At 30.2% G+C, this 22,809-nt stretch overlaps 1 protein-coding gene across 1 annotated transcript; it reads right to left on the reverse strand.

Moving 5' to 3' along the window:
* Nucleotides 1-3,190: 3,190 nt before the first annotated feature.
* LOC146950929 (ubiquitin-conjugating enzyme E2 7) lies at nt 3,191-7,816 on the reverse strand. Its single transcript, XM_085746875.1, has 6 exons — nt 7,680-7,816; nt 7,488-7,590; nt 6,241-6,338; nt 5,898-5,998; nt 4,988-5,065; nt 3,191-3,628 (listed from the first exon to the last, which is right to left on the reverse strand). The coding sequence occupies exons 1-6, from the start codon at nt 7,720-7,722 to the stop codon at nt 3,551-3,553; spliced, it is 501 nt and encodes a 166-aa protein (XP_085603001.1). The 5' UTR covers nt 7,723-7,816; the 3' UTR covers nt 3,191-3,550.
* Nucleotides 7,817-22,809: the final 14,993 nt, after the last annotated feature.

Consider the following 22,809-nt stretch of genomic DNA (forward strand, 5'->3'; position numbering starts at 1 on the left):
TTAGTTAGTTAAAGCTGAACGGCTATCCGTATTGTCTTTTTTAGAACAACAATACTTAAGTGTCTTTTCTTTTTTAAAAGTTTAGATCGAAACTTACGCCCATTAAATGCAGAGAAGAATGATATTGCATGTTTAAACATATATGAAATGTTTATCAAAGTTTGTTTACATAACAAATTTAGAGTTGTGTTATTTGAACAACCATTTTAATAATAATTTTTGGGACAATCTAAATTTACAAAGAAAATAAGGTATTAGTACAAAAACCAAAATAATAAAGAGAAAGTAAAAACATAATGTGAGTATGAAAGAGAAAGTTGTCATAATAGTTGTAAAAAAAATGGTTTTAAATTTATGTGCATATTATTAGATGTTTTCTCACACGGTTCTTAACTTGATTTTTTTTTGTTTTTATTATAATAAACTTTGAGAAAATTGTGAATTTAAAGTCATAGATAGGTAAAGACATGGTGTACCGTGTAAGTGCCTCTTAAGGATCATATACGTTTAATTTATTGTTACTAAAATTTATTGTTACTCTAGACGCTCCCCCAAACCCCAATAAATTTTGTCTTGATGTTTAAATCAAGTATATAATGTAGAAGATTCTTTGAAAGAAAGATTGTTGGGTTCAAATATGAGTGATTAATTCAACGTCGACTATAAATTGGTTTAATATTGTTAAATATATAAGATCATTAACTCATATTTCCAAAATCTTAAAGCTCGTCCAGACTTCCAAACAAAAACATACAAAAGTGTTTAATTAAGAAATTGCACCTAAATTTTATTCTTTAATTGATTTGGCAATGTTAAAAAGTTATAAGCAGGTGTGGATGATATTTTTTTCTTATTGTTTATTGGACCAAAAACATAAATAATGGGGAAAAATGACCCCCACTAAGTACTCTCCCACAAACAATCTTTCTTGGGGGGGACGCTGACGAGTTTATTTAGAATTTAAAAAGGTTTTCTTGGAAACATATATACAGTGGGATCTTAGGTAAGAAAAGAAAGTAGTGCATCTTCTCTACCATATACAATAGTGCATCTTGTCTACCCACACGAGTTCATCTATATTTTAATCTAAAATAATTTTTGAATTACATTTAAGATTATATAATGAAAGGTTAGAAATTAAATACATAAAAAATTATATGTATTTCTGAATTTAATAAAATAAATAATTTATGCTAAAATTTAAGATAATATATATAATAAAGATTAAAACTTAAATACATAAAAATAAAAAGATTATACGTATATCAGAATCCAATAAAATAAATAATTTATGCTAAAAGATCTAATTATATACTCTACATTTGTTGCAATATTTATAATAAAATAAATAATGATTGTTTTGTACCAAAATAAATAAATAAATAAATAATGATTGCCAATCATTTTGATGAGGTTAATTTATTGTTTAAATTACAATATATTAAAATGTAAGCAATGCTTAAATTTATAGTTGAACAAATTTAGATGGAAATATTTTTAAAATATATTTCTATCATACGTAAAATATTATTTTAAAGGGTGAAATTATATTTCTCAATTATTTAAAGATTAAAAAAAAGTTAGTTACATTATACATTAATTGTGTGATTCTTTTAAAAAAAAACATTAGTTGTGTGATGCATAAAACATTAATACCTCATTACCTTAATTCCTCACAAATCATATTCTCTAAATCCTGAATATATTTTACAACTATATGTGTCTCATTAAATATAAATATAATACTTATTTTAAATATATTCCCATAAAAAAATACTTATTTTAATTGTATATTCCAATTATTTAAATTTTAATTTGTGTTAAAATTATTTAGTTTTCTAGATATTAATTTTATATCTAATTTTTTACGGATCTAATATAACAGTTTGATGCACTTTTTTTTTCTTCTGAAGAAAGTTTGATGCACATTTTAAATAGTATAAAAGCTTGATTTAAAATAATCCTACAACATTATGGTTTTAATTATGTAAAATAAATTTTTCTATAATCTTCACTTCGTATATTTTTTATTTTGTAATTTTCAAATAATTTCAATTCAATTTCAATGATATGTTAATAATTTTTTTTTTTTGAAGGAGATATGTTAATAATTTTTTATTAACAATTCATATATTGGACGGAAATATGGTTTATGATAGAATATTATGGCATAACTTTGATTCATGCAATCAACCTCACTTAATGGGATAAATTTGTTATTTAAATATGTATGTGTGTCTATATATATAATATTATCAGATTTGTTACCATGTGTGCTTCAAACACATGAGGTAATTTTTATCTTGTCTATCTCATATCCAATCTTTATTCTATTTTATATTATATCATGTCTTCTTTTTTTTTTTTAGGGATATTATATCATGTCTTTATCCTAGGATTCCTATCATATACACCAACCAGACCTTGATATTACAAAGGTAAACTTTCACCATTGAATTAGCAAGTTAAATGTATTATCATTCATATTATGTAGTAGTTATTGCTCAATCTATGCAACACCTGGAAATTCTTCCCTATTGTCGATTTTAGTCGAACATTTTTTTATACAAATTTGTCCCTAACAACATATATCTTTTTCAAATTTCAAAACAAAAAAAGAAACATATATCTTTTTCAAATTTAAATTTAAAAGCATACAACATGATTATTGAAACCAATGACGAAAACAGCTTAGGCTAATAAAAGTGGGAATTATGTCCCACCAAGATTAACGTTATGTATTCATGGGCATAAAAACCGCAACATGATTAAGGATGGCAGATCTGGGTTGCTTGGTGAGAAAGAAAGGACACAAATCGAGAAAAGATAGAATTGGGAAAGTGAGAATCAAAATAAAAAAGAATTTGGTGTTTTCACTTTTCAGTGTATGCTAAAAGCCATAGAAATTCCAGTATCCATCAACTAAAACTTATTTCTTTCACTCGTGCATGGTGGGAGACCTATCAAGCTCTCCCACGCTAGACCGAGCCTCCCATTTAATGCATTTTGTTACTATTTACAAAAATATTTTACTACAATTTAATCGAACTCGATAAAGATATGCACATCAAGTGATGTCTCCCCAAAGAAATATCAACTTGTTAGGGATATCTACTAACAACTACATGATTAGAACGCAAATAATATGCCAGCAAAAATGGCAATTATACCAGTAAAGAAGGCAAAATGATAAAATCAGAATGCAACATCCATATCATAATATTGTATAAGCAAAGGGCAAAACTTGGCGCCTAATATCAAATTTTAGCAAAGGTTATGCAAATGAACGAACTAAATTTCCAATAAACTACTAGTCCCCCAAAACACTAGCCAAAAACACGTAGAATACATTTTTTTTTTTTCTTTTCAAAGTTGTAACAAATGACCATGTAGAGAAGAATACAACAACGTGCAACTGAAGAAAGAAGCATATGCTGTCAACTTCCAATAGCAAGTCTACACAGATCAACGGTAACAGGTGAACCAATCCTTACATTAAGTTGTATGTTCTTCACTTCACAATAGCAAGATACGAGGGGCCGGCTGTGAATCACAACATTTCCTGTGACTTCCGCACACATCGGCTAACCTTTTTCTTGAAATCGTCTCTCCTGTCTCTCCACTCCTTCTGCAATATAAACATCACACAGGTCTAAGTAAAAGTTCCAAAACAATATTCCAAACTGTCAAGATTGAAGTACTATACACTGTATCAATTAGGATAATAGCAACAGCAATGTGTACTTTTAGGACAGAGGAATTTTCATAATAAAAAGTAACAGAATAATATATTAAATCCTTCAGTACTCAAAATGACACATACAATTGTTGAACAAACAGCTTTTTTCGGCGATCCACAATTGACAACACTAATAGTGACAATTGGGCTCCTAAATTCCTAATACTACACATCCCTTGCCAAGTGTAGGGATCTCAATAGACATGCCTGGCCGAAAGGAATCTTAAAACAGAGGAAAAATCACTCAACAGAAATTCAATTTTAAGAAAGCTATAAAAAACAGGCAAAAGATATTAGGCGCTAAGTTCTGATGTCCGTTGATAATAACTACTAGTAGTGACCTTTGCATACAAGACATTCCACGTATTATCAGTATGGACATGCCTAGTAGTTACTAGTTTAACACATTTTAAAATGTCTTATACTTTTCTTGAAATGATATATTAGTTATAAGATTATTGTTGTACAAATATATCTAAATATTATTTTTATAACTAATTATTCAAAGTATTCAAGACGTGGGTTAGGGTGAGCAGGGTGTGGTTTTAATATTTTCTTGTGGGACTAAGTTGGGATTTTCATCCCTGAACTTGTGGCAGGAAGGGGTGTCGAGTGTTTTTTTGAAGGGTGGGAGGGTTGTGTTGAGCAAAGCCCGTCCCTACCTGCCCCATTGCCAAGCCTGCCAACATGCCAAGAGAAAAAGCATTCTCATATTTTCTTATGTGCTTCAATTACAAAAGTTGTGTTTCGTTTAAAGTCTAAACCTAAAGAGTAATGCCTAAACTACTATATTGATATTATCAATTTTTCAATTGTATTCAATCGCTCATAAAACTCAAACTTGGTAAACAAAGAAATTATCCCACTTTCGTATCTACTCATTATTAGAGAAGTATTAAACTATACATGCTTGTATAATATATAATTCCACGTCTCTTTCTCGACACGCCGTAGTTATTATCAACGTATCAGAACTGAACTATATTAAATACTCAATCTTAAAGAGATATCTACATAAATAATTGGAATATATGTAGCATTAAAGCAATCCAAGGACATAGTGTTTTACTAGTAAATAAAGGAACCAAGTCCATAACATATTCTTAGTAAAACAAAGCCTTTGCGCAATTATCTAGATCAATATCGGTTTGCCTTTACTTCTCTAGGACGCAAATAAGTATAAAAAGAGAAGTGTGGTGAAGATGGCAATAACAAAATCATGTAAATAAGAAAAAAGGTCAAACTTACTGCAGCTTCAACATTTGCCGGAGATTCATCATTAGGACCAGAAAGCATCGATATGATACTCAACACTATACTCTCTACCTGCAAGAGAGCATACGTGGAATTTATTCATAAGCAAATAAACAGGTTCTAAAAGATTTACAAGCAGCAAGTATGTCAAAACACTCATGGTGGACAAGAAGTGGCATACCATATCCCAAGGACATTCAGTAAAGTTATTGTAATTTATTAATGTCAAACAACTTTGAAACAACTAACACTTAAATTAGCTGTAAGGCATTAAATCGTTATGTTAAAAAGGCAAGCCAGGTCTTAAACAACAAGTCTATAGCAGGTAAACATTACAGGCTCATGCCCGAGAAAGCTTCTACTCTAGCGTCCAGATACTCTAAAATGAGTGATGGTCGGATACTGATACTCCTAGGATACTCTTGGATGCATATCTCATAAGTATCCAATTTCTTTTTAACTTATTAATTTTAAAAAAATTGGTCATCGGATACGTTGGAGATGCATCACGGATACAACATGACATAATCATATACATCTGCATCAAAAGAAAAGAAACTCTCTCCCTCGTAAACAAAGAAAAGCCCACAACTTTTGTTATGATCACGAATATCTTTCTGTAAATTGTGATCACAAGTGTCACTTTAGTCATACATTAATGAGAACTGATCAACTTCTCTTCCTTTACAAGTATTTTGCATCTATCGAAGTTTGTAAATAAATTGTTGCTTAAAATCACACCCTATTAAATACAAGCATGCTCGACGAATACTAGACACTGCTAATCTGCATTTCTATTACTAAGTTGATTGATTTAGCCAGCAATATCAATTGAATAATGAAAAGCAGAAATCACACTACAGAAATAAACGAATTGAATTTATGGTTTTATGTTTTCACGTACTGTATGAACAGGTGTCCAGCGCTCACTTGCAAGCTCATAACCATTTGGGTCATCCCCAGGAGGATGAAGAATAGATATGCAAACCCGCCCATCAGGATATACTGCAAATACAAACAAACAACATCATTCAACTTCCTGTTTTAATCAAAGAAATGTCACAAATGAGAAAATCCAATGATGCACGGACAAGTTACGAGCATCCGATGCAAAACGTATCGGGAACGACAATATGTTGTTCCTTAAAAAACATAGGATGTTACTGCAATACGGGTATCAGATACAGATGTGTCGAGTATGACACACTCAATATTTAACGTATCTGTGCATCAGAGAGAAAACCAACCATTGGGATGCCATATCTCTGAAGTGAACTTCACTGATGGTGGACTGTTTGGATAGTTCGACGGAAAGCTCATGATGGCATTGAAAAATCCTCCTTCACTACAAGAAATTGAAAGCATTGACAAACAAATAAGCTGAGTGGTTAGTCAAACTCAGGTGTTATTAAGATCACAGAAAGTAAACAAAACAAAAACTATTAAAGCACTAAATTCCAAAACCAATCCAATCGGATGAAGTAAATTAATGATGAGGAGCAGATATTGTAAAACAAGAACAACAAGCAAATCCTACAGCTAAGGAAAATCCAGTGCAAACAAATAAGCTGAGTAGTTGGTCAAACTCGGATGTTATCAAGATCACAGAAAGTAAACAAAACAAAAACTATTAAAGCACTAAAGTCCAAAACCAATCCAATCATAGGAAGTAAATTAATGATGAGGAGCATATATTGTAAAACAAGAACAAAAAGCAAATCCTACAGCTAATGAAAATCCAGTGCAAATAAATGAAACCAACAAAAAAACCTAGAATAAATATCATAATCAATAAACCGGGAAAGCATAATAATTTGCAACTGAGAAGCTGCATTGAAAATAAAATAAACATAACTGTTTTATTTGACCTTATAAACTGGTATAAGTTTTTTGAGACTATTCGGGAGAACTTATAAAAACAGCTTATGACATTTCGCGTAAGCTTTTTTCAGCTTATATTCATAACTTCTCCAGGATAGCTTATCAAAACTTTGCACGTAAACTATACAAAAACAATTTAATTTTATATTTTTCTATAACTTATGTAAGCTTACACATAAGCGCTTATCATGATATGTGCTTGTGCTTTGTGCTATAAGCATCGAAATAACTTATGTAAGCTTACACACAAGCGCTTGTCATGATACGCACTTGAGCTATAAGTTGTTTATCCAAACAGGGCCATAATCTGTATTCTTTTTATCAATCCTTCAAATATCACTTCTTTTACTTGATATTCAATTCAATCCTCATGAAACAATATCATCAATACAAAGACTCAAAAGCAAATTAAAATCACAAAAACCAACCAATTGAACCAAACTCTGAAAACCCACCAATTAAAAAAACGATCTTTTAGTGAAAAATCCAAAACCCCATCACAGAAAATCCAATAAATGATCATTACATAAGATAAAAAACAAAATAACAATTGAAAAACATATAAATTAATGAAAAATTAAAAAAGGGTATTAATTAAAAAAAAAGAACTTACTAAAGTGTATCTGGTGGCCCAATTATGGTTACACTCCATTCAAAAATGTTGGTTTCGTCGACTAAACCAGCGGAAAAGCCATCGACGGGATGTTTACAAAGATCTGTGAGAAAAAGTAAGGTTAATCAGAAATAGCGGAAAATTGACGCGAAATTGAAATAAGCGATGAAATGAAAAAAGGGAATAGATTACCTTTGAGCTGTTTTTGAAGGAGGAGGCTTGCTTGGGAGGCCATGAAAGAGTGAGTTTGGAGAGTTCTTCTTGCTTGTTGTGAGATTGTGAATGAACAAACAAGAAAGAAAGAAAGAGAAGTTCTAAAGCCCACACTTCGATTATTTGTATGTATCAATCAATCTATTATTATACGATTTAATTCATGTCGATCAGGTTAAGCATGAATAGAATATATATAAATGCAACCAAATATTTAAGCTCAAGTGTTTAATGAACTACACCGAATTATTCAGAATAATTTGAGTTCATAATAATTCTTGAATAAATATTTTTTATTTTTTTACAAACTTGAATAAATAATTTTGGTTATATGAACTCTGAATTATTATAATCTATTTTATTTTTTCTTAAAATTGGAGGATTGACGTCAAATAGAATGTATAAATTCTTCAAAAAAAAAATAGAATGTGTAAATGCAACTTCATAATTAACTAATGCAAAAAAATTATATGTATATTCAGTTTTTTTTATAAAAAATATATGTATATATTTAGTTGAAAGTTTATATATAACTACTCTTGTCTCTATTATAAGATAAAGTTCATTTCTTAGATTCATTTAATAAATAAAGTATTTAAACTATATTAGAAAATAGAGGCATCATTTATTGAATGAATCTAAAAAGTTATAATATATATCGGAGGGAGTACGAGTCAAGATCTTCTCCATTTATTAGTGAGTTTATATTCATTCTGAAATAAAATATAAGCAAAAAGATCATTAAAAAGTTGATGTATGTCGACTAAATTTTTAACCATATATAGTGACTTTTCAACCATCAATTTTGTTTATATTACATTACGGAAGGAGTACGTAAAAACAAAAATAAATGAAGATAAAAAAAAAAAAAAAAAAAACTCATTCTCCATATTTTGGACATCTCCAAAATCTTTGCCCCTTCTTTCAAATTTGTCAACAATATAAACTAATATGGGTAAATCACATTGAAATAGAGGAAGCTTTCCTCAAAATGTTGCAAGTGGTCCTCGATGTATGATTGTTGACAAACTCATTCTTGTGAACGAGTTTTCTATGCTTGGTGACATTTGGACTGGTTAATAAAAGAAAACACGAACTGAATTGAAGGGGAATGAAAATACACAAGGATGACACTCTAAAAGAAAAGGATGAACACATATTTGACCAAAACTTTCAAACAAAGTAGGGAGTTTACGAAGCAAGAATGATGTTTGCTTCCATAATTGCAACTTTAGGAACACATGTAACCTTGTCTTCTTCATAGAGCAAGGTGTTGCTTATGTATATAACCCTAAATTAGAGAAGAAGTGCATTTCAGTCATTTAAATGAGTTGTTTATTTGTGACATAAGAGCAATTTAGTCCATCCAGTGTGAAGTTACATGAGTCGTCAACACTAAAAAGTAAAACCTAATCAGGAGTGACACATGTGCAAAAATGTGCCACTTCACAAAAAAATGGACTTACGCACTAGATTTAAAATGATATGGAATTGTAATATCAAATTGAAATGATTTGAAATTACAAGGACTAAAAGTCAAATGATCCTTGTTTGCAAGGACCACTTGCGTAATTAAGTCTAAATTTGATATTAATTTATTTATTTATTTTGAATAAAGCATAAATCTGATATTGAAAGTTCATCCATCTGCATATTTTTACCCCTTTCTTATTGCCACATATATCAAGTATTTTCTTGTGTTTTTTGTTTGTTTGTGATTTCGTCATCTGAGTGCGGCGTTGTGTTTTTCGTCGCTATGTGCGACATTGTTTGATTTCGCATCTTGTTGCGGTGTTCGTTTGGTTCATATTGAAAGATCAGCTTCAATCAATTACAGATTCAACCAATGATTTGGACGTAAATGTTGTATATCCGGAAGCATGAGTATTATGGTGATTTAGATTTTATCATATTGTTTGTAGGTATTTTACCGTTGTATGCTATTAACTTGAGTGTTGTGAGTTTGTTCGCAGATTTACCTTTTACGTTTTTAGCGATGTTGATTTTCATGTATTCTATCAATTTGAATGAATGAATATCGTTTTGTTTTTGTAAAAAAAAATATTGAAAGTTAAATTTAAATAATGTTAGACAACATGGATATTATAAAGAGAAATGATATTTGAATATCTATTTTGTGACAACTTTTTTAGCAACTTTCTTTCTCATACTTACATTATTTTTTATTTTATTTCTCTATAGTTTTGGTTTTTATGTAAATACCAATTTTTTCTTTAAAAATTATTTTATCTTATAAGTTGTCAACAAAATGGTTGATGAAATCATTTAAAATACAATGTTGACTATGTGAATAGAAATTAATCTCATTTTTAAGTAAGATACAAAGAGAAGTAAGTTCTCTACTCTTGTCCTGAGTTTGAGGTGCCACTGAATATGAGCTGTGTTATCACTTATCAGTTGGGCTTACATCCGTGTCCGGGGGATACGAATAGGAAGGAGGTCTGATTCTCTGCAACACTGCTTTAGTTTCTGATGCTCCTTTGTCCATCCACATCATGCCACGTAAGTTGTCTAATTATGCTTTTCTTGCCGGTGGCATTTAGCCTGGGAATGGGGAGTTCTTTCCCACCATGGGAAAGTTCCCTTTTTCCAGGCAGGTGGCAGTTGCTGCAGGTTGTGAATACAACACTGTTTATTTTAAAGTAATCTAAAAACAATTAAAAAACCAATGGAGTACTATTTCTCTCTCTTAACTAGTATCAGCCAATACTTCCAGTGATCTTCCTTCCATCACCACCGCTACTCATAGTCTAACTTTCTTTCACTTGCTCTTGCTAAAAAAAAAATGTTGGAGATTTTTATTTTATTTTTTAAAAGGTTACGCTAAATTGATGCAATATTTTCCTTTTGATTCCAAGTCATTGGTGATGGGTGGTGTGCTTCGTTCGTTCCTTCATTCAGCTTCTTTTGTATCTATCCATGTCATATTTTCTTCACAAAATTTAAAGAATGAAATTTTATTTGTAAATTGAACAATTTACATGCTTAATAAAAAGATTAAAGCACCAATCAAGTATTGTCTTGATGAATTTCACTTTGATAATATTTGCAAGTGAGTCAATAGGAATTTCTTTCTTAGCCTATATCATGATAAAGAAAAAAAAATCTTAGAAGACTCATTCAAGCTGTTACAACTAAAACTGGAAAACAGGAAATTGTGTTGGGTAATAAACAATTGTTGAAGAATTGGATCTAGGAGAAACCCATGAGTGTTTGCCTAGAAGAGGATGAGTATGCAAATTGCAATTGAAATCAGAAATGCTGCATAAAATTGGATATTGGCACACTAGCTGAGAAACATTGTTATTCAAGAGATGCTTGAGCAAGAGCAATTGAAGAAAAGACCCACCGTTAGTGGTGGCGGTGCTAAGCAATGACAAAAAACAATGGCTGAGAGAGAGAAACTGTAGTTATTTAATGAATTGTTATTTAATGATTTTGGTGGGGTTGAAATTATTGGTTCACAATACCCATCAAAAAGTTACTTCCCTTACCAAGTCATAAATCTGGGCCATCCAAATAAATAAGTATTAAATCTATGGCTGTCCTTCAACTTTCCCATGATGGGAAAGAACTTCCCTTTCCCATACTAAATCTCACCTTTCTTGCCACCCCCAATGGGTTTCTTCTGTGGGAGTGGGACCATCCTTGTTTTGCTTTGCTAACCCATTTCAGTGCCTACCTAGGTTATGGGCCATTTTGTTTTCTGGTGAGGACATTATGAACCATTGAACCTAGATCAATGATGTTAATACAACATTACCTCCGTTTCTAATTAAAAGATCCTTCTGAAATAGTAGAATAGAAGATCGAACTTATAGCATGTATTCCCATCACATTCCATTATTTATTTTTAATTTGATTCCCCTCAAATTATGGTAGAATGGGATCAACCCTCAATTAATTAAATTATTATTCAATTGCTAAATTACAAATATATCATTTTCTTCCTCATGAAACTTGCCTTCATGCCTCCTGATATATCTCCAATGCTGTCACTATATTTGTATTATTATAACACTGTAATTGAAAATTCTTTTCTTCCCCGTGAAATTGGCTACTAATAAGATAAATAATAAATTCCTTTCAAAATAAATAAATTGAACAAAAAAACAAACTACCCCTCAATAACCAATCACAACGCCTATCCTTACGGAAGAAATAGAAATTGAGAAAAGATGAAGTGCGAGGAAATGGTTTTTTCTAGATTACCCTCTCTTGTTTAGAGGGTATTTACCCCCTCATGATATCAACCAATCAAAATGTAATATACATTGACAACATTAAATGTCAAATAAATGAGTAAAATTTTTCTATAAAAAAAAAAATTGTTATGAATATTACAAGTGGATGTCCATATAGCAATTGGGTTATTGGGTCATATTATTAGTTTATTGGGCTATATTATGTTTGGTCCCCAAGTCATTGGTGTTTGCTCCCCAAGTCATTGTATTCCTATAAATAGAGTTCATATGTAACCTAATTGTACATCACAAGAGAATAATATAATCATCTTTCTTCTCTCTCTATTCTCTCTGCTTCTCTTTATTCTTGTTCTTATTCTAATAGTCTTTATTCTTGTTCTTATTCTAATAGTTTCATAACACGTTATCAGCACGAGACTCTAACCAACTGAGGTATGTAATTCTTTTTAACCTATTTATATGAAAATAAGTTTTATTTCTTGTATCAATGATTATAGGCTATACTGTTACAATTCCATCAATTGGAATTAGTGCTTTATAGATACATTAATTAATTAATTATTATATGAACCCTATTATATTATTGTGTTTTTATTTATATATGCATTCCTGAAGTATTGCATAAGGATTGATCTCTTATGATAAAATTAAAGAGATCTAGTATTTAGTTACGGAAGAACTCAATATTATTCTATATGAATTTCTGACGAATTCAAAAACGTAGTTCCTGAAGAACTCGATATTATACTCTTGGAAATTCAAAAGCATTAATCCTTAAAGGATTACTAAGAGAATTGATTGTATTATTTAAATGAGTTGTATAGTTCTTGAAGAACTTAAAAATTTAATTCCATCCTCCATGAATTCTTGAAGAATTCGACAGTGACACAAATAATAATCATTCTATATAGTGCCTGAAGAACTCAACATTTTATATTCCAATTTTATAAATTGTAAATTTTTATAATGATATTATTTCAACACATATATATTGTTCTTATTTAGGTGTGTGTTGCAATATATATTTGATTGCATTCGATTATATATTATTCGATTCACAAATTATATTTGATTGCATTTGATTATATATTTTATTTAAAAAGTCAATATTTATTATCGAGTCATATATTGTAAAGAAGATATTTTGCTTTTGAAACGAAATATTTTGTTGATTTGTAAAAGTGATTAATATATTTATGTATTACATGGAATGATTTGTGTCATCGTTTACTTCATATTAAAATTTTAAATAATAAACTATTATTGAAGGATAGACTATAGTCTATAAAGTTTTTTTTTTCTCATTCATTGTTTATAAAGAACATATGTGACATAGTTCTTGACGAACTAAATATTTAGTATTAAAGGAATTCCTGAAGAATAAATTTGAATTGATCGATGCTTTTAAACATTTGCTATATAATCATACTCGAGCATTCTTGTAGTATTGCTCTAAGTAATACTTCCACCATTTATATTTATGGTAGTATTGCATAAGGGGTGATATTTATTGATCATTGTTTATGAAGATTTGATACGGAGTTCCTGAAGAACCACAAGTTTAAAATATGATAGCAATTTATAAGATCAATTGATCTTCGTATTTGTCTAGAAAAAATTATGAAGATTTGATGTTGAGTTCTTGAAGAACTGCACATTTAGACCATGATAGAAACATAAAATCTATTTGACCTTCGTATTAATTTAAAGAAGAAACTAGTCAAATATGCTCTTGAAGTAGCAAAATTGAAAGATCATACTATTTATTTTATATAACCAATGTTGTGGCTACCATATCACTCATACTCCTCTATAAGTGGATGATCCCTCCCTTTTCAATCTCAATTAAGGACGGACGGAAGTCTTACGTGAATGTCACAAAATTCGGTTAGTATTTCAAACATTTATTTTATTTTATTATTTGTCAAAGAATGTTTTTCATGAGCTAATATTTTTTTTGAGGAATTGATGAGGTAATATTTTAAAATTTTAAATTATGTTTTGTTTCCTTTTATAATCTTACAAGATAAGATTGTTTCCTTATTTTATAACCGAATATTTGATTTTGATTTTTTTCTTTCTTTATTCCATAACATATGGTTTGTTTCCTTTTTAGAATTTTGCAAGATTGTTTCTTATTTCTTCTTTCTTTATTATATTACGTTTTTCGTTGGCAAGACCGGTAGGGTTATCCCGGATCTATTATGATGCGAAAATAGTAAACAATTTCTATGGACATTTATTAAAGAACCAAAAGATTCTTCTTTATTATATTAAGTTTTTCGTTGGCAAGACCGGTAGGGTTATCCCGGATCTATTATGATGCGAAAATAGTAAACAATTTCTATGGACATTTATTAAAGAACCAAAAGATTCTTCAAACCAAAAATATTTGTGTGTTATTGGTTCCCATGTGTCATTGGTTCCCAAAGAAAGTTGATAATTTGATAGAACTTACATAAGGTGATATTGTAAATCAATACATCGATCATGTGGATCACTTCGATATTTTATGACTTTAATTGATGCCTCAACGAAATGATCACATGTATGTTTGTTGCCAACTCACAACTAGAAGTTTGTGTAATTGTTTCCTCAACTAAGTTGACCAAGAGTTTGTTTTACGAGCTTTTTCATAAAGCATTTGAAAAGTATCAATTATCAATTGAAACAGCTTGTAGCATATGCTCATAAAATGGACTTGAAGATCCGTTCTTTAGACGTCTAAAGTTAATTGTATGATTGATACTTATGAGACCATACGTTCAAAACTCTACTTTGGGAATAACCAATCATGTATGTTGAAATATTGATTCGCATCAAGCCAACAAGTTACCATATGTAAGTCCTCCCCTTATTTTATAATTTATATTTTGGTTAAGAACTTAATATTTTCATCTAAGTAAATTTTTGGATGTGTTGTGTCTATCACAATTGCTCCAATATAATGCACTTAGATTGAATTTGATAGAATATTGGGAAAATCTATTTGATATGAATATTCATCTATTATAAATTGTATTGAGCCAACTTGTTTACAGCCCAGTAGGTTGATTATCAATAGATTGATTAGTTTTCCCAATATTAGGGGGAGAGAATAAGCAGCTGAAAATGTGAACCTGAAGTTCAAATGAATTATTTGAAAGGAAATATTATTGTCTCATCTTGATCCTCAAAATATAACTCGTTTGCAAAGTTAAACAAATAAAATAGCAGCTGCTAATGCTCCAAACGAAATAGATGTCCCTGTCGGATTTTTGCAAATGAGTCACAACCGTACATGAAACATGGTAGATCAGTTCCGCATATAAAATCCTCAAACAAGAAAAGGAGCTAAAAGGAAATATAACCCAAATGAGGATGTGTAAACTCTAAAAGAGTCATATGACATAATTGATATTTTAGTTCCAGAAGAACTGACCAGGTACCTAGAATTTTTAGAAAAGAAAGAGATCTCGATAAATTATGTCATGAATGGAATGAGGTGGAACCAAAATATAAGTCAACGTTGACGATGTTTTTGCATATAATATAGCACTATATGTGATAAGTGATAATGAGGATCATGAATTAAAGTCTATAAAAGGAAAATATCTGCAGATAGAAAGAGACAATTCCTCTGAAATCAATCTCGCTTTGTAAAGCTAAACTTTTTGGACTTGTAGTCCGCACACTTGAAGATGTGAAGTTAATTAGATATATACAATTTTCCGCACGAAAGAGAATTATATTGATAAAATACATATGTAAAGAGTTTGATATGTTCACCGAAAGTAAGATGATATATGTCTATCATTTACGTTTACGAGACATATTCACCTGAAGTGAATTCAAGAACTTTTTCTTGCTTGATTAAGTTTAGTATCACATGAAAGGCTCAATTTATATGAAGAAGTGTTGCATTATAGGTGTATGACTCACATGATAGTGATGAGTATATGAAACTCTCTGAAAGAGTTAATTTTCGTGAGATTTTGAAGAAATGACATCATATGTCCATTTTAATGTATTTTGTTAATTATATGTATTGTGGTATTTTGTTTTTTTTGTCGATATTAGTAAATACAAATATCAAGACAAAGTCAAGCATACATTTTGTACCTTAGAGAAACAATATGATCAAGGAATTGGAGAATGTTCTTTCAAACTCAATATGAAGATAATATCTCAAGCACTGCTCATTTGGAGAAGGGTATGGAGATAAATCATATCTCTCTTCAAAGTCACCGCCAAGTAAAGCTTTTGAGTAACTACAATAGAAGACGAATTGACTTTCTTTGTCTCATATACGATTGTCTTTATGAGGAGGAGACATAAATGTGTTCTGCACTCTTTTTCCCTTAACCATGGTTTTATCCGATTGGGTTTTCCTGGTAAGGTTTTTAACGAGGCAGATTATCACACAAAACGATGTTGTACTCTTTTTCCTTCACTAGAATTTTTTTCCACCGGGTTTTTCTCTAGTAAGGTTTTAATGAGGCATATCCTTGATGGACATCCAAGGGGGAGTGTTATGAATATTACAAGTGGATGTCCATATAGCAATTGGGTTATTGGGTCATATTATTAGTTTATTGGGCTATATTATGCTTGGTCCCCAAGTCATTGGTGCTTGCTCCCCAAGTCATTGTATTCCTATAAATAGAGCTCATATGTAACCTAATTGTACATCACAAGAGAATAATATAATCATCTTTCTTCTCTCTATTCTCTCTGCTTCTCTTTATTCTTGTTCTTATTCTAATAGTCTTTATTCTTGTTCTTATTCTAATAGTTTCATAACAAAAATCAATTTTAGGTAACTTTTAATACTTTTAATTTTTATTTAATTATAGACAAGATTATATTATAGGTCCTTTATCTTATTTATTTGTAACACTTTGGTCCTTTATCTTTATTTTTTTTCCGTTTAGATCTTTTATCTCTCATAAAAGCACATATACATCCTTTTTCTCATTTTTTTATTAAAAAAATACATAATTTTATTTTTTAAAATATATTTTTATTAAAAATGAAAAAAAAATCCACAAATATGATGAAGATGTTCATCATGTCCATCTTGAATCTTCATCATCTTCATTGAATCAGAAAAAATTCTACACAAATATATCTCCAAATATCATGAATTAATGTTATGTTCACCTCAAATCTTCTTTTAAACACGAAAATCAAAACCCTATAGAAAATAGATTTAGTTTCATCACAAAAAAAAAAATATTAGTTATATAAATTGTCACACCGTATATTATTATTATTTTCTAACTCAATATTCAAACCCGGCTTAAAATTAACACCGAAATTGAGAGCAGCTTTGCACATCAATTTTGTTGTTTCCAGAACAATCTTAACTTTTGTAAAGCCTAACCCTTCCGCCAGTGACTAAGCCTCCATCATCCGCATTGCAACATTGTGAAATTAAGGTTTTGATTTTTGTGTTTAAAAGAAGATTTGAGGTGAATATAACATTAATTCACGATATTTGGAGATATATTTTAGTAGAATTTTTTTTATTTAAAGAAGATGATGAAGATTCAAAGGAAGAAGATGAAGATGATGAACATCTTCATCATATTTCTGAATTTTTTTTGCATTTTTAATAAAAATATATTTTTAAAAATAAAATTATGTATTTTTTAATAAAAAATGAGAAAAAAGATGTATATGTGCTTTTAAGAGAGATAAAGGACCTAAACGAGAAAAAATAAAGATAAATGACCAAATTGTTACAAAAAAATAAGATAAAGGACCCCTAATGTAATCTTGCCTTAATTATATTTAGGTGTTCAATCTTAATTAATTTACACTATAAGACTGACTTAGAACAATTAAAATTTCACATCAAATTTCGTTCATCTGAATGTCCTTAAATTTATCGGTTACATTCATAAATTTTCTTCTTCCCATTTTGATTGTTCAATTTTGTCGTTCTAAACTGCCGCATTTTTCAATTTTCGTGAGAATCGTCGTCGTTCGTTTGATTCCAAATATCGTGAGAATTACCGTTATTTCCAGAACCACGTCAGGTATGGTGAGTTGATTTTTCTTTTTGATTTGATTTTTCTTGGTTGTGAGGTAGTTAATTATAACAATTGAGTAAGTCATCTGTTATACTTTAAGGATTGCCAGCAGGTGTTGCCGCTGTGATGTTTTGGGAGTTTGCTAGCATTTTTTTCGGTTGCTGCTGAAATAGTTATGTCATGAGGCTTTTGTTCTTTTTTTTGGACTTAATGGCTTTGGCTGATAGTGAGGCAGGTCTATGCGTGTTAGCAGATTTTATTAGGTTGGCTGCTTAAATAAAAAAAAAGTCACGATACCTGACGCGGTTCTAGAAACAACATCAATTCTCACTATAATTTGAAACTGCAGCAATTTGGAACGACAAAATTGAACAATCAAAATGGGAAGAAAACGAAAAAGAAACAAGAATTGATCAATAGGGAAGAATAAAGAAGAAATTTGAATGAAGGAGATGTTTTTGTTTCACGTTCGGGGTTGTGGAATGAAAGAAATTTTATGAATGTAAGTGATGAATTTAAGGACATCCAGATGAAAGAAATTTGATGTAAAAATTTTATTTGTTATAAGTCTTATAGTGTAAATTAATTAAGATTGAACACCTTAATATAATTAAATAAAAAAGTAAATTACACTCTTCTCCCCTCAAAGATTCTTGAATTACACTCCCCTCCTCGCTTATGTTAAATTAAAATATACACTCCCCTCCCCCCTTATTCCAAACATATTAGAAAACATTTCATTCCCCTCCCTTAAGAGAAGCTTGAATTACATTCCTCTCTCTTCTTATGTTAAAATCTACACTTTAATTCCTCAATATTTTTTTTTAATAATCTAGCAAAAAAAAAAATAATCTAACACACTTAAAAAAAAGTATTGCGGGTCTATTTTAACATAATCAAAATTTGAATACATATTTTTCGCTATTTTTTATTCACAATTACATTAACATATAGTTTTAAACCCTATTATAAAATATGAAACAACCAAAAAGTAAAATTACAATAATTACTAAATACAGTAAAATATGGTTATTTAAAAATTAGTTTTATACTATAAATTATAAACTTAATTGCAAAATATTTAAGTTTAATTACCATTGATATTTAAATTATAAAGAAATGAATTTATTTTTCTTAAATGGTGGTTCAAAATTAGCATATATCATAAAAATATTTATTTATGTTAAAATAGATTAAAGTGTAGTACATATTTAGTTATTAAAGGAGAGGGTTGTAATTCAAGCATCTTATAGGGAGAGGAGTGTAGATTTTATTTTTAAAGGGAGGGTGTATATTTTAACATAAGAGGGGAGGGGAGTGTAATTTACTCTAAATAAAAATTAAAAGTATTAAAAGTTACCTTATGATTAAGATTAACTTTTTTATTTTTAGAAAAAATTGATTCGTTTATTTGACATTTAATGTTGTCTATGCATATTACATTTTGATTGGTTGATATCATGAGAGGGTAATTACCCCCTAAACAAGAGAGGGTAACGTAGTTCTCACCCGAGAGGAAATAGGTTTTTTTTCCCTTCTTTCCAATGCACTGTGGATAGATAAATTTACCACTGCTGGAGATGCAATACATAGATGTATCGCGAGTGTGAGTTAAAAACTCATATCATATGAAAAGAATTGAGGTTGAACAACATATGAGTGAGAAAAACTACAACCTTAAAAATATTAGGGTTTTAGGTGATGATGTGGTGTCCATCTCACTTGTGGGATTTCTCTTAACCAATGTGATGATCCAACCTAGTGAAACTCTCCCTCATGACTCAATAGTAGTATAAGTGTCTGATTCGACTTGTTAGGAGAGCAAAAGAGATTCATGGTGATAGACCATTAACAAAGGGAGTTTCACACTTGATTGAGAGATGTTGTAATATGATAAATATGAGTTAAAGTTTCACATTGGATGAAAAAGTTGAGTGAACAACATATAACTTAACTGATAGATTCTATAAATTGAAAGTTGTAAGGTTTGGAGTTAAAATATAGGTCAATTTCATTTGCGTGGTTGCTCTTATTCTTCCAATATGATGATTTAACTTAGTGAGGCTCTCCCAGCATCTTGCACGTGCCACTAATGGAAATTAAAATGGTTGTTGAAGATAATACAAACATAGGCGAAATTGCTAAACCTTTTAAGAAAATGGTTGAGGTGTTTTAAATAAGTATAAGGTTCAAACGACATTGTTGAACATGGTCGCTATATATTTGATAATAGTGACTAAAAATAGCCATAGAAGAAAAAGAAGAGGATTCTTATGAAAGCTGTAAAATTTTAATCACTTTAATAAAAGATAGTTGGCCAAATCAATGTAAAATGGCCATTATGGCTGCTGTGATTAGTGTAGTCAATGTTATTATTTTAAGTTTTTTGAATAATGTAGTCAATGTTATTTGACATTCCAGGAATAATTAAATACATGTTTTAGAACAAGATTGTTCATTGAATTCGGCCATTTTATGATTGTTTCTAGTGTTTATTTGACAAGTAATATGTTCAAGGCTACCTTCTCTCATTCTATGCAAGAATTTCAGATTTTGAAGTCTTTTTTGGTTAACATTCATTCTCCAAAGGCTCCCAACATCAAACAAGGTTCATCGGCATCCTCCTATAATTTCTTGGACAAAATGCAACATTGACAAGGCAACAAGAGGTTTTTCTGGTCCTTCTGCTTGCGAGGGTATCATTAGCTAGGGATCACCATGCAAATGTTTATGGTTGTTTTGCTGTCAACATTGGTAATAATACTTCCTTTAATGTTGAGTTAATTGGATCTATGACGGCCATTGAAACTGCTTTCAAAAAAAGTTGATCACTCTCTGTGGTTGGATACCCACTCTCAAGCTTTCAATTTTTTTGATATTGTTTCTTATCAGCTTAGAATTTAGAAACAAATGGTTAATTTGCATAGACATCACCACAAATATGCAAAAAAAAATCTCACATTTATCATGAGGGTAATCTTTGTATAGATTAGATTGCTTCTCTTGCTTTCCATGATGATTTGCATTGGTGAGATTTTATGCCTAATTGCTTCACTGCTGCTTTTTTTTTTTTTAGAAATAGACTTGGTAGTCCTATGTTTAGATTTTGTTAGTCATGGATTTTTGTAATCATTTATCATTGTTTCTTAACAAGGGTTCTCCTTGATTCTTTTATCGTTTGCTCTACACTTTTTTTCCTTCCTTAAGTTTTATTCCATTAAATTTTTTTGATAAGATTTTTAATGAAATAAATGTTGAGAACCCTTGGTTGTGCTTTGGCCTAGTCCGTCCAAGAGATATATCTTATTTTTCTTTTGTTTATTAATAGTATTTTAAGAGTGTTTTGTAACGCCTGAGATTGACGATGACGGGAAGTGGCTGCCGATGCACAAGGCATGACAATGAGCGATTCTTGACAACTTTTAGGCGAACCGAATTCACATCAGAATGAGAGGGACCATGAGATCGTACATGTATGAAATTGCATGGTTGAAGCAAAGCTTATAAAAAATGTCTTGTACTACCTATACCAACAAGATGCATCTTCTTGTTAGTTGCCCATTCCAAAAAAAAAACTCCACAGTTAAGTGTGTTTGACAAAGAACAATTTTGAGATAGGTGACCTTTTGGAAAATTTCCCAAAAAGCGTGCAACTGAGGGATGTTGCAAGTGGTATCAGAGAAGACCTCTCACATTAAGATGTGGTTCGGAGACGAACCAAGCGGAAGCTAGCGGTAATCCTCCGATAGTTATCCACTCGTAGTTCATTTTTTAAGTTTCACATTTTGCACCTCCTGTATGTACATACCATACTAATTAATTTATATATCTGAAGCCCAATCCAGAATTTTTGAAAAGGCCCACCTACCAACAAAAAAAAAATCTTCTTCCTTCTCCTTTTCACTTCAGAGCTTCTCTTCCGGGAAATTTTACCTTATACCCATACATTTGTACCTTTACCCCTACAAAATACTTATATTTCCAATTTTGCCCTTTTTATAATCCATTTATTTTTTCACTCATTTTTAACATTTCCTTTTTTTTTTTTGAGAGAATTTTTAACATTTCCTAATTAGCCATGGATTCACCCCTACATTCTTACCTGATATTATGCAATTCTTAGAAACCTTCAACTTACATCTACGTAAAAAAAAAACTTTAATGATTATGGAATGCTTTTTCAATAAAAAAAAATAAGAAGAAGAAGAAAACACATCGTTTCTTCTCAATTTCTACAATCATAGCATGTTACTTCCTTTCAACCATTGCTCGCCATCGTCTCTCTTTTCATGGTGCCTCTTTGCAAATTTAAAATTGATTAAATTGAATCTCATACAAACCATTTTTTACCATTATTTATTCAATTGAATCTCATACAATTATGGCCTTTTTTTTAATGAATTGCATATTATTCATGTTAACCATAATCCATGAGGTTGAAAACGTTTTTTGGATTTCCAGAAAAATCAAAAACTTTCAATGCACAATACAAACCGAAAATCATCCAATTCCAAAAATTACTATTTTCCAACAACATATATTAATCGAGAACCACGACAGAAGACTCAAATTTCAAAAACTGGGCATGTTAATAAATTTGAATCAACAATAGATTGGTTTACTCTTGATGATTTCCGGCAGAGAAAGCACAAGAAAACGCACTCACACTTGAATTTTTTGAGACAAATGAAAAAAAAATAGGTTTCTAAGTTTATATATAAGGGAAAAATAGGCAGTTCATATGAAATGTTGGGGTGAAGGTATAAATGTAGGGGTATGAGGTAAAACTTCCTCTCTTCCGTTGCGTTTATTTGAGGTCTTTCACGACATTCATGAGTATGCGTCTTCAATTTTAAATTTTTTCAA

This window comes from Medicago sativa, chromosome 2 (assembly GCF_051527215.1).
Source record: "Medicago sativa cultivar Bolivia chromosome 2, Bolivia_mono, whole genome shotgun sequence".
NCBI classification, from domain to species: Eukaryota; Viridiplantae; Streptophyta; class Magnoliopsida; order Fabales; family Fabaceae; genus Medicago; species Medicago sativa.